This window comes from Dermochelys coriacea, chromosome 1 (genome assembly GCF_009764565.3).
Source record: "Dermochelys coriacea isolate rDerCor1 chromosome 1, rDerCor1.pri.v4, whole genome shotgun sequence".
NCBI lineage: Eukaryota > Metazoa > Chordata > Testudines > Dermochelyidae > Dermochelys > Dermochelys coriacea.
The window spans coordinates 279,456,438-279,469,861 of NC_050068.2; the positions used below are offsets into that span (position 1 = coordinate 279,456,438).

The window sequence follows — 13,424 nt, forward strand, 5'->3', positions numbered from 1 at the left end:
GCCTCAGTGGCTACTGCCAGTCATCAGCAAGCCCCTGTTCACCAGGGCAGGCTGCAGTGTAATGGCCACTCATCACAGGCAAGGGGGAATGACTTGCTGCCTTTGCCTATCCTCAGGCTGCCCCTCTGCAGTCCGAGTGCTTCTGTAGGCCTTCACCAAGGCCTACAACCTGGGGTTTATCAGGCTGGAGCTCCCCAGCTCCCTTTGCCCTTTCCCCAGCACTGCTCTACTCAGGCACCCTGTTCCCAGGCAGCTAGCTGTTCGCACTCCAGGGCTAGAGTGGGACTCCTCAGCTTCTGGCCCACAGGCCTCTTATAAGGCCAGCTGGGCCCTAATTTAGCTGGCCACAACTGTGGCTGCTTCCCCACAGCTTCCCCAGCTGTTCTCACTCCATTTCCCAGCCTCAGCCCCAGCCTCAGCCTCAGCCTCAGCCCTAGCCCTCTCCAGGGCAGCTTTTAACCCCTGTTCTGTGGGAGTGGGGCCCTACTACAGGCTGTTCTAAAGAGGACTGTATTTATTGGTTTCAGAGTAGCAGCCGTGTCAGTCTGTATTCGCAAAAAGAAAAGGAGTACTTGTGGCACCTTAGAGACTAACAAATTTATTAGAGCATAAGCTTTCGTGAGCTACAGCTCACTTCATCGGATGCATTTGGTGGAAAAAACAGAGGAGAGATTTATATACACACACACAGAGAACATGAAACAATGGGTTTATCATACACACTGTAAGGAGAGTGATCACTTAAGATAAGCCATCACCAACAGCAGGGGGGGGAAGGAGGAAAACCTTTCATGGTGACAAGCAGGTAGGCTAATTCCAGCAGTTAACAAGAATATCAGAGGAACAGTGGGGGGTGGGGTGGGAGGGAGAAATACCATGGGGAAATAGTTTTACTTTGTGTAATGACTCATCCATTCCTAGTCTCTATTCAAGCCTAAGTTAATTGTATCCAGTTTGCAAATTAATTCCAATTCAGCAGTCTCTCGTTGGAGTCTGTTTTTGAAGCTTTTTTGTTGAAGTATAGCCACTCTTAGGTCTGTGATCGAGTGACCAGAGAGATTGAAGTGTTCTCCAACTGGTTTTTGAATGTTATAATTCTTGACGTCTGATTTGTGTCCATTCATTCTTTTACGTAGAGACTGTCCAGTTTGGCCAATGTACATGGCAGAGGGGCATTGCTGGCACATGATGGCATATATCACATTGGTAGATGCGCAGGTGAACGAGCCTCTGATAGTGTGGCTGATGTGATTAGGCCCTATGATGGTATCCCCTGAATAGATATGTGGACAGAGTTGGCAACGGGCTTTGTTGCAAGGATAGGTTCCTGGGTTAGTGGTTCTGTTGTGTGGTGTGTGGTTGCTGGTGAGTATTTGCTTCAGATTGGGGGGCTGTCTGTAAGCAAGGACTGGTCTGTCTCCCAAGATCTGAGAGAGCGATGGCTCGTCCTTCAGGATAGGTTGTAGATCCTTGATGATGCGTTGGAGGGGTTTTAGTTGGGGGCTGAAGGTGATGGCTAGTGGCGTTCTGTTGTTTTCTTTGTTGGGACTGTCCTGTAGTAGGTGACTTCTGGGTACTCTTCTGGCTCTGTCAATCTGTTTCTTCACTTCAGCAGGTGGGTACTGTAGTTGTAGGAATGCATGATAGAGATCTTGTAGGTGTTTGTCTCTGTCTGAGGGGTTGGAGCAAATGCGGTTATATCGTAGCGCTTGGCTGTAGACAATGGATCGAGTGGTATGATCTGGATGAAAGCTAGAGGCATGTAGGTAGGAATAGCGGTCAGTAGGTTTCCGATATAGGGTGGTGTTTATGTGACCATCGCTTATTAGCACCGTAGTGTCCAGGAAGTGGATCTCTTGTGTGGACTGGTCCAGGCTGAGGTTGATGGTAGGATGGAAATTGTTGAAATCATGGTGGAATTCCTCAAGAGCTTCTTTTCCATGGGTCCAGATGATGAAGATGTCATCAATGTAGCGCAAGTAGAGTAGGGGCATTAGGGAACGAGAGCTGAGGAAGCGTTGTTCTAAGTCAGCCATAAAAATGTTGGCATACTGTGGGGCCATGCGGGTACCCATCGCAGTGCCGCTGATTTGAAGGTATACATTGTCACCAAATGTGAAATAGTTATGGGTCAGGACAAAGTCACAAAGTTCTGCCACCAGGTTAGCCGTGACAGTATCGGGGATACTGTTCCTGACGGCTTGTAGTCCATCTTTGTGTGGAATGTTGGTGTAGAGGGCTTCTACATCCATAGTGGCTAGGATGGTGTTTTTAGGAAGATCACCAATGGACTGTAGTTTCCTCAGGAAATCGGTGGTGTCTCGAAGATAGCTGGGAGTGCTGGTAACGAAGGGCCTGAGGAGGGAGTCTACATAGCCAGACAATCCTGCTGTCAGGGTGCCAATGCCTGAGATGATGGGGCGTCCAGGATTTCCAGGTTTATGGATCTTGGGTAGCAGATAGAATACCCCAGGTCCTGGCTCCAGGGGTGTGTCTGTGCGGATTTGTTCTTGTGCTTTTTCAGGGAGTTTCTTGAGCAAATGCTGTAGTTTCTTTTGGTAACTCTCAGTGGGATCAGAGGGTAATGGCTTGTAGAAAGTGGTGTTGGAGAGCTGCCTAGTAGCCTCTTGTTCATACTCTGACCTATTCATGATGACGACAGCACCTCCTTTGTCAGCCTTTTTGATTATGATGTCAGAGTTGTTTCTGAGGCTGTGGATGGCACTGTGTTCTGCATGGCTGAGGTTATGGGGTAAGCGATGCTGCTTTTCCACAATTTCAGCTCGTGCACGTCGGCGGAAGCAGTCTATGTAGAAATCCAGGCTGCTGTTTCGACCTTCAGGAGGAGTCCACCTAGAATCCTTCTTTTTGTAGTGTTGGCAGGAAGGTCTCTGTGGGTTAATATGTTGGTCAGAGGTGTGTTGGAAATATTCCTTGAGTCTGAGACGTCGAAAATATGATTCTAGGTCACCACAGAACTGTATCATGTTCGTGGGGGTGGAGGGGCAAAAGGAGAGGCCCCGATATAGGACAGATTCTTCCGCTAGGCTAAGAGTATAGTTGGATAGATTAACAATATTGCTGGGTGGGTTACGGGAACCATTGTTGTGGCCCCTTGTGGCATATAGTAGTTTAGATAGCTTAGTGTCCTTTTTCTTTTGTAGAGAATCAAAGTGTGTTTTGTAAATGGCTTGTCTAGTTTTTGTAAAGTCCAGCCACGAGGAAGTTTGTGTGGAAGGTTGGTTCTTTATACACTACGGTGCTAATAAGCGATGGTCACATAAACACCACCCTATATCGGAAACCTACTGACCGCTATTCCTACCTACATGCCTCTAGCTTTCATCCAGATCATACCACTCGATCCATTGTCTACAGCCAAGCGCTACGATATAACCGCATTTGCTCCAACCCCTCAGACAGAGACAAACACCTACAAGATCTCTATCATGCATTCCTACAACTACAGTACCCACCTGCTGAAGTGAAGAAACAGATTGACAGAGCCAGAAGAGTACCCAGAAGTCACCTACTACAGGACAGGCCCAACAAAGAAAACAACAGAACGCCACTAGCCATCACCTTCAGCCCCCAACTAAAACCCCTCCAACGCATCATCAAGGATCTACAACCTATCCTGAAGGACGAGCCATCGCTCTCTCAGATCTTGGGAGACAGACCAGTCCTTGCTTACAGACAGCCCCCCAATCTGAAGCAAATACTCACCAGCAACCACACACCACACAACAGAACCACTAACCCAGGAACCTATCCTTGCAACAAAGCCCGTTGCCAACTCTGTCCACATATCTATTCAGGGGATACCATCATAGGGCCTAATCACATCAGCCACACTATCAGAGGCTCGTTCACCTGCGCATCTACCAATGTGATATATGCCATCATGTGCCAGCAATGCCCCTCTGCCATGTACATTGGCCAAACTGGACAGTCTCTACGTAAAAGAATGAATGGACACAAATCAGACGTCAAGAATTATAACATTCAAAAACCAGTTGGAGAACACTTCAATCTCTCTGGTCACTCGATCACAGACCTAAGAGTGGCTATACTTCAACAAAGAAGCTTCAAAAACAGACTCCAACGAGAGACTGCTGAATTGGAATTAATTTGCAAACTGGATACAATTAACTTAGGCTTGAATAGAGACTGGGAATGGATGAGTCATTACACAAAGTAAAACTATTTCCCCATGGTATTTCTCCCTCCCACCCCACCCCCCACTGTTCCTCTGATATTCTTGTTAACTGCTGGAATTAGCCTACCTGCTTGTCACCATGAAAGGTTTTCCTCCTTCCCCCCCCTGCTGTTGGTGATGGTTTATCTTAAGTGATCACTCTCCTTACAGTGTGTATGATAAACCCATTGTTTCATGTTCTCTGTGTGTGTGTATATAAATCTCTCCTCTGTTTTTTCCACCAAATGCATCCGATGAAGTGAGCTGTAGCTCACGAAAGCTTATGCTCTAATAAATTTGTTAGTCTCTAAGGTGCCACAAGTACTCCTTTTCTTTTTACTGTATTTATTGTTTTCCATGTCCACTGAAAGTAGGCAAGAAGTAATGAGCTTAATCTGCAGCAAGGAAGATTTAGGTTAGATATTAGGGAAAACTTTCAAACTATCAGGATAGTTAAGTACTGGAATGGGCTTCCAAGGGAAGCTGTGGAATCCCCATTGTTTTTAATAAATGATTAGAAAAACACCTGAAAAGTTGGTCTTGCCTCATGTCCTACATTTCTATGATTCTATGATTATCTTCATAACAAAGATTCTGTAAGTGGAACTTAATTAACAATTCTGATGACAATATGCAAGCCAGAAGGGAATCCAGCTTCCTCTCAAAAAACTGTGTTCGTCTTTTAGTCCTAACAAGAGTTAGGCTAAATAGGCTAAATAGGCTAAAAATAAAAACAATTAAAAGACAAGCAAATGTAATTTAACTAGGAAAGTAATGAGTTCAAACAGGAGGCATATTTGTTGAGTAAGATGTTGCCATTTTTTGCATCGTTGATTTTCTCATCATAAACTACACTTTACAAATATATGTCATAATCACTGAAAGTTATGAAATTCACACGTAGAACAGACACTTCATTTTACATAATGGCTTATTCCTTCTTGGCCTTTTGGCCAGGTTTTCTTGTAGTGTCAGCTTTATATTTGTTGTTTCCTTTACGAAGGATTGTATCCTGTCCATGTAGGGAAGTGAACTCAGTGACCTATTAGATCTTTCAGATTTCTAACCAATTATAAATGAAAAATGCCCCAACACTAGGTGAGGTTAAATATGAGTGAGCAAGCCTTAAAATTGCATTTGTTACTATTTATTGATTTATGTCATATGTTCAATATTATTTAAACATAATTTTTATAAGTTTGTGTCCTAATAATTTTTATTATTTATTAATGATGATAGTATTTTTATAAATCCCTTACAAATGTATGCCCCAAATCCACAGTTGAAGCCAGGTAGATGGCTCCTTGTGTCTGCAAGGATTGGATCAAGACCTTAATACATTTCATGCTAACCTGCTTAGTGATTTCTATGACATTAACCATTTATTTCTCTTCTCATTCGCAGATTGTAGCTTTACGTGAACAAAATGCACACATTCAAAGGAAAATGGCATCTGGAGAAGGGCCTGCTGAATCAGAATATATTGAAGGAATGGAGCCAGGGCAAAAGGTTCATGAAAAGGTATAATACAATAGTTTTTTTTCCCAGTGAGTCAAGGTAAAGAGAAATATTGAAACTAAAACTAACATAATATCAGATTCAGATACCCGGCCCAGTTCTGGTCCATCAAGCAAACCCAGGTTGTTGGACCGTAGCTGTAGAAAGTCAGATGCCAGAGAAGGCTGGCACATCCCAGAACATGAACAGAACACGTGGGCCTCTTCCAGTGTGACTTTTATGTAGTCCTATCTGGAAATTAAAGTTTTTCCCTATAAGTGGAAATTCGGGGAAGGACAATGATGGTACAGTACACCATGAATCACTCTCTACTGGAAATTCCAGAAGACTCCATTAAAATCATTAAACGGGTCTCTGGGAGAACCAATAGATCTATGAACTAATAAACCAATAGACCCATTGCTCTGTTCCAAAATCTCATTTTTTCCTGCAGCTAATAGGAAGAAATGTGTATAATGTCTGAGGATCTTCTCCTACTTCAGACTTTCTGTTGGAATACTTGCTTTACTTTCCACTTTCAAACCTTCCCTTATTACTTTCAAATGATGCACACTATCACCCCAAAAACTACTAAATAATACCAATAGTGCTTAGCACTGTATAGTGTTTTACATGTTCAAAATGCTTTATAAACAGTAAATTAATTCCCATGACATGCATGGGAAGTCAGTAAGTATGCGTTACTGTCCTCATATCTCAGATGGAGAAATTGGTGCAGTTAAAGTGAGTGTTTTGCCCAGTGCCTCACAGGTAGCTTATATGAAAGCCAATTTAGATCTTACGTTCTCAGTCCTTTGCTCAGGCCACCGGTGCTTGTCTCTCTCTGATGCTAAGTGAAGTCTTCTCAAAATTCTGTTTATTATATAAAGATTGATATTTAAAAGGAACTCATCAAATCTCCATTTTTGTGATTGTCCACAGGACTTAGACTTCTAGACACCTAATTGCGATTGCAAGTATTGGTCTTAGAAAAATTAGAGGCTGCTTATCAATATAAGGACTGCAGTCTTAAGGCATATTTGAATTCGCTATTTAATGACTGGCTGAGTTGAGTCCTCAAAGCCCTATGACAGTTCCCACTGTCAACTGTAATTCCTTTGTAGACCGTGAAATACAATCTCACATAATAGTTTCTGATAAACACATACTGTAGTCCATTATTATTCCAATTATTCATTATTGTTTCTTAATTATCATTACATGAGAGGATCTCACCCTGTAAGTTGTAATGCCTAGTTGAGTTACCAGCAGATTTCTGTAGGATTATGAGAGTATCATCATTCCTCAGTAGTGCCCCAGAGGAGGTTCCTGGGAACCTGTCCTTGATAATTCTATCGCTAAATTGAAGGGAAGTTTGTGGTGATTTGAGTTCCCTGCTTCTGGTAGAGTTCACCCCTCTACGCAATCTATGCCTGAGAACACACATTTCTGGGCCTCATAAACACAGTTGTGAAGAGTACATTTTTTTCTTTTGCACCAAGCATTATTAATTTTCAAAATAATTTCTGAGGGACATCCTAGGACTCCTCTAAAAGATATTTATTCCCCTCTGATCCTCGTCCATATCAATTATGCAAACTGAAGACCATGCTAGTCTATCCATTTACAAAGAACGAGGTATAAGACTTTGCAGTTTGTGCACGCTATATAAGATTATCTACCTAAAAGTTCTGGTTATGAGAAAATATTTTTGTTTAAATGGAATAGTTCATCTGCTTTTTTGAAAGTACACCTGGTGCAGTGCATAAGATATTGCACAGGAGGAAGGTGGGAGGCAGAGTTTGTTATAAGCCTGTTCTGGTATTGTTGGCACATCATTATTGACTGGATACTTACCAGAGGTTCCTTCCCCTGCATCAGGCTCACCTGTGCTCAACTGTCAGGACTGGCTGGACTGCGCTAAAGTCAAACATATCCTGGCTTGCTGAGCAGCTGGATCCCTCAGTCACCTGTCTCTATACTCCTCCTCGTCTTCCTCATCCACCTCCTCCTCCTCACTGTTTATGTTGGGAGCCCCTGACTTGGGCTCCTCAGAAGTATTCACAGGGCTTTTGAGGTTGTGGGGGAGTCTCTGGCAAGAATGGCATGCCACTTTTTGTAAAAGCAGGAGGTCTGCGGCTCCACACAAGATCGATTGTTGGCCTCCATTGCCTTCTGATCCACCTGCTACAGCTTCTGGGCTTTCATGCGGCACTGCTGCTGCTATCTCTTATAGCCCTTCTCCTCCCGAGCAATCTGCTAGTAGATGTCAATGTTTCTACAGTTGGGTCTACACAGCCTCTTCTCCCCACACTCCCAGGAGATCGAACACCTCCTATGTACTCCAGGCTGGAGCGCCTCTGCAGTGTGTAATCAGCATGGTCTGCTGGGCAATTGCACACAACAGTGTAGAGCTGTTAGGTGTGCTTGCCAAGCTGGCAACCAGGAAAAGGAATTTCAAAAATGTGCAGTGCTTTAAAGGGGAGGGGAGGCTAGGCTTCCTGTACACCTGGTCTCTAGGCAGTGGAGTTCACAACAGTGACCAGAGCAGTCCCTATGGGACATTGTGGGACAATTCCTGGAGGCCAGCAACAGACAAGATAAGTAATATACCATCTATGCTGATACTACATTGACCTAACTACATCAACCTTGACTCTATGCTTCTTGGGGAGGTGGTGTTATTAAGTCAGTGTAGCTGGGCCATTATGTAGGTGGGAGTTAAATTTAAGTATAGACACATCCATAGCTAGGTTGATGTAAGCTGTCTTGTGTCACCCTAACTGTGTAGCGTAGACCAGGCCTTAGTGAGACCACAACTGGAATACTGTGTCCAGTTCTCATGTCCACACTTTAAAAAGGATGTTGAAATATTGGAAAGGATTCAGAAAAGACCTACAAGAATGATTTGAGGTCTGGAAAACGTGCCTTATACTGAGAGCCTTAAGAAGCTCAATCTATTTAGTTTATCCAGAAGAAGGTTTAGGTTTATCCAATTACAGTCTACAAGTGCCTATTTGGGAAATAGATTTCTGATAGTAGATGACTCTTTAATAGAAAAAGGCATAACTAGATCCACTGGTTGGTAGCTCAAGCTAGACATATTCAGACTAGAAAAATATTTTAACTGTGAGGGCAATTAACCTCTGGAGCAACTTACCCAAAGATGTGCTGAATTCTCCATCACTTGACATTTTTAAATCAAGATTGGATATTTTTCTAAAAGATATGTAATAGCTCAAGCAGAAGTTACAGGCTTGATGCACAAAGTGCATGAGATTCTTTGGCTTGTGTTATGTATGAGGTCAGACTAGATGATCATTATGGTCACTTCTGGCCTGAAAGTCTATAAATCTGTATACTCCTACTCAATAAATAGCCAAACTATGATTTTCAAGTTTTGTAGGCAATGGATATTATAACTAGGGCTGTTAAGCAATTAAAAAAATTAATCGTGCTGTTAAACAATAATAGAATACATTTATTTAAATATTTTTGGATGTTTTCTACATTTTCAAATATATTGATTTCAGTTATAACACAGAATACAAAATGTACTTTAGATTTATTTTTATTACAAATATTTATACTGTAAAAAACAAAAGAAATAGTATTTTTCAATTCCCCCATTACAAGTACTGTAGTGCAATCTCTTTATCATGAAAGTTGAACTTACAAATGTAGAATTATGTACAAAAAATGCTGCATTCAAAAATAAAAAATGTAAACCTTTAGAGCCTACAAGTCCACTCAGTCCTACTTCATGTTCAGCCAATCACTCAGACAAACAAGTTTGTTTACATTTGCAGGAGATAATGCTGCCTGCTTCTTGTTTACAATGTCACCTGAAATTGAGAACTGGTGTTCGCATGGCACCACCATCACAAGATATTTATATGCCAGATGTGCTAAAGATTCATCTGTCCCTTCATGTTTCAACCACCATTCCAGAGGACGTGTGTCCATGATGATGATGGGTTCTGCTCGATAATGATCCAAAACAGTGCGGACCAATTCATGTTCATTTTCATCATCTGAGTCAGATGCCACCAGCAGAAGGTTGATTTTCTTTTTTGGTGGTTCAGGTTCTGTAGTTTCCATATTGGAGTGTTGCTCTTTTAAGACATCTGAAAGCATGCTCCACACCTCATCCCTCTCAGGTTTTGGAAGGCACTTCAGATTCTTAAGCCTTGTGTCAAGCGCTGTATCTATCTTTAGAAATCTCACATTGGTACCTTCTTTGCATTTTATTAAATCTGCAGTTAAAGTGTTCTTAAAATGAACATGTGCTGGGTCATCATCCGAGACTGCTATAACATGAAATTTATGGCAGAATGTGGGTAAAATAGAGCAGGAGGCATATGGTTCTCCCCCTGAGGAGTTCAGTCACAAATTTAATTAAAGCATTATTTTTTTTTAATGAGCATCATCAGCACGGAATCTCTGGAATGGTGGCCGAAGCATGAAGGGGCATACGAATATTTAGCATATCTGGCACATAGATACCTTGCAATGCAGGCTACAAAAGTGACATGTGAACGTCTGTTCTCACTTTCAGATGACATTGTCGATAAGAAGCAGGCAGCATTATCTCCAGTAAATGTAAACAAATGTGTTTGTCTTAGCAGTTGGCCGAACAAGAAGTAGAACTGAGTGGACTTGTAGGTGCTAAAGTTTTACGTTGTTTTATTATTGAATGCAGTTCAGTAACAAAAAAAAATCTACATTTGTAAGTTGCACTTTCACGACAAAGAGATTTCACTACAGTACTTGTATGAGGTGAATTGAAAAATAATTTTTCTTTTGTTTATAATTTTTACAGTGTAAATATTTGTAATAAAAAGAATAATATAAAGTGAGCACTGGACACTTGGTATTCTGTGTTGTAATTGAAGTCAATATATTTGAAAATGTAGAAAAACATCTAAAAATATTTTTAAAATTTCAATTGAGATTCTATTGTTTAACAGAGCGATTAATCGCAATTAATTTTTTTATCATGACTAATTTTTTTGAGTTAATCGCATGAGTTAACTGCGATTTATCAACAGCCCTAATTATTATTATTCAGAGCAGTTGGTCCTTAGGACGGGACTTAGAAGTATTTTAGTTTTCCTTTACCATAGATCCAGCCACCACAGCAGTTGGCAAGAATAACAATTAAATAAATATTTTGAAGCTTAACATAAATACTGGATTGCTTGACATAAAAACAAAGGAAAAACACTTAGAGATACAGTTGGAATTTTGTGTAATCAGATTACAAATGTAAGAACATGTATAGTATAGTGCAGGAATAGGCAACCTTTGGCAAGCGGCCTGTCAGGAAAGCTGCTGGCGGGCCGGGCTGGTTTGTTTACCTGCAGCATCCGCAGGTTCGGCCGATCGCAGCTCCCACTGTCCGAGGTTCACCGTTCCAGGACAATGGGGGATGCGGAAAGTGGCGCGGGCTGAGAGATATGCTGGCCACTGCTTCTCGCAGCCCCCATTGTCCTGGAACAGTGAAGCACGGCCAGTGGGAGCTGCACTTGGCCGAACCTGCGGATGCTGCAGATAAACCATCCCGGCCCACCAGCGGTTGACGGGCCGCGTGCCAAAGGTTGCTGATCCCTGGTATAGAGCATGTTTTTAGACTGCAGAACAACCTGTGGAGTAACAGTAACTGGCTGTAACAGTAGTTTTACAAGAGTATAAAACACACTATCTGTCCTATTTACTGACAACTAGATCTACAATTCATATGCATTAAGCCCAAACTGATACTGGAAAACTTCAAAGTGCAACAAGAGATCAATGCCTAACTTGCAGAACTAACAAAGGAAGAACATTTTGAAATGGTGAAGATGCGATTAATTGATGGAAGAGCGTGTGCTTGTTGACATAATTAGTTCACGCAACGAGAGATGGAAGCTATGGTGGTGGGAGAGCGGTTCCCGCCAATATAGCATGGTGTAGAATCATAGAATCATGGAATATTAGGGTTGGAAAAGACCTCAGGAGGTCCTCTAGGCCAACTCCCTGTTCAAAGCAGGACCAACACAAACAAAATCATCCCAGCCAAGGCTTAATCAAGCTGAGCCTTAAAAACCTCTAATGATGGAGATTCCACCACCTCCCTAGGTAATTCAGTCCAGTGCTTCACCACCCTCCTAGTGATATAGTGTTCCCTAATATCCAATCTAGACCTCTCCCAATGCAACTTGAGACCAATGCTTCTTGTTCTGTCATCTGCCAACATTGAGAACAGCCTAACTCCATCCTCTTTGGAACCCCCCTTCAGGTAATTGAAGGCTACTATCAAATTCCCCCTCACTCTTCTCTTTTGCAGACTAAATAACCCCATTTCCCTCAGCCTCTCCTCGTAAGTCATGTGCCCCAGCCCCCTAATCATTTTTGTTGCCCTCCGCTGGACTCTCTCCAATTTGTCCACATGCCTTGTGTAGTGGGGGGACCAAAACTGGATGCAGTACTCCAGATGTGGCCTCACCAGAGCTGAATAGAGGGGAATAAATCACTTCCCTCAATCTGCTGGCAATGCTCTTACTAATACAGTCCACTATAGAATCATAGAATCATAGAATATCAGGGATGGAAGGGACAGCAGGAGGTCATCTAGTCCATCCCCCTGCTCAAAGCAGGACCAATCCCCAACTAAATCATCCCAGCCAGGGCTTTTTCAAGCCTGACCTTAAAAATTTCTAAGGAAGGAGATTCCACCACCTCTCTAGGTAACACATTCCAGTGTTTCACCACCCTCCTAGTGAAAAAGTTTTTCCTAATATCCAACCTAAACCTCCCCCACTGCCACTTGAGACCATTATTCCTCATTTTGTCATCCGCTACCACTGAGAACAGTCTAGATTATTCCTCTTTGGAACCCACTTTCAGGTAGTTGAAAGCAGCTATCAAATCCCCCCATCATTCTTCTCTTCCGCAGACTAAACAATCCCAATTCCCTCAGCCTCTCTTCATAAGTCATGTGTTCCAATCCCGTAATCATTTTTGTTGCCCTCCACTGGATGTTTTCCAATTTTTCCACATTCTTCTTGTAGTGTGGGGCCCAAAACTGGACACAGTACTCCAGATGAGGCCTCACCAATGTCGAATAGAGGGGAACGATCACGTCCCTTGATCTGCTGGCAATGCCCCTACTTATACATCTTAAAATGCCATTGGACTTCTTGGCAACAAGGGAACACTGTTGACTCATATCCAGCTTCTCGTTCACTGTAACCCCTAGGTCTCTTTCTGCAGAACTGCTGCCTAGCCATTCGGTCCCTAGTCTTTAGCGGTGGGTGGGATTCTTCCATCCTAAATGCAGGACTCTGCACTTGTCCTTGTTGAACCTCATCAGATTTCTTTTGGCCCAATCCTCTAATTTGTCTAGGTCCCTCTGTATCCTATCCCTACCCTCCAGCGTATCTACCTCTCCTCCCAGTTTAGTGTCATCTGCAAACTTGCTGAGGGTGTAATCCACACCATCCTCCAGATCATTAATGAAGATATTGAACAGAACCATCCCCAGGACCGACCCTTGGGGCACTCCATTTAATACCGGCTGCCAACTAGACATGGAGCCATTGATCACTACCCATTGAGCCCGACAATCCACCCAGCTTTCTATTCACCTTATAGTCTATTCATCCAGGACATACTTCTTTAACTTGCTGGCAAGAATACTGTGGGAGACCGTGTCAAAAGCTTTGCTAAAGTCAAGGAACAACACATC

The 13,424-nt window shown here is 42.6% G+C and overlaps 1 protein-coding gene across 1 annotated transcript in view; it reads left to right on the forward strand.

Moving 5' to 3' along the window:
- Positions 1 to 13,424, forward strand: part of PPFIA2 (PTPRF interacting protein alpha 2) — a 617,899-nt gene that overhangs the window by 447,163 nt on the left and 157,312 nt on the right. Inside the window, 1 exon segment of the mRNA XM_043492739.1 lies at positions 5,603 to 5,719. Within this exon segment, the coding sequence (XP_043348674.1) occupies positions 5,603 to 5,719 (117 nt within the window).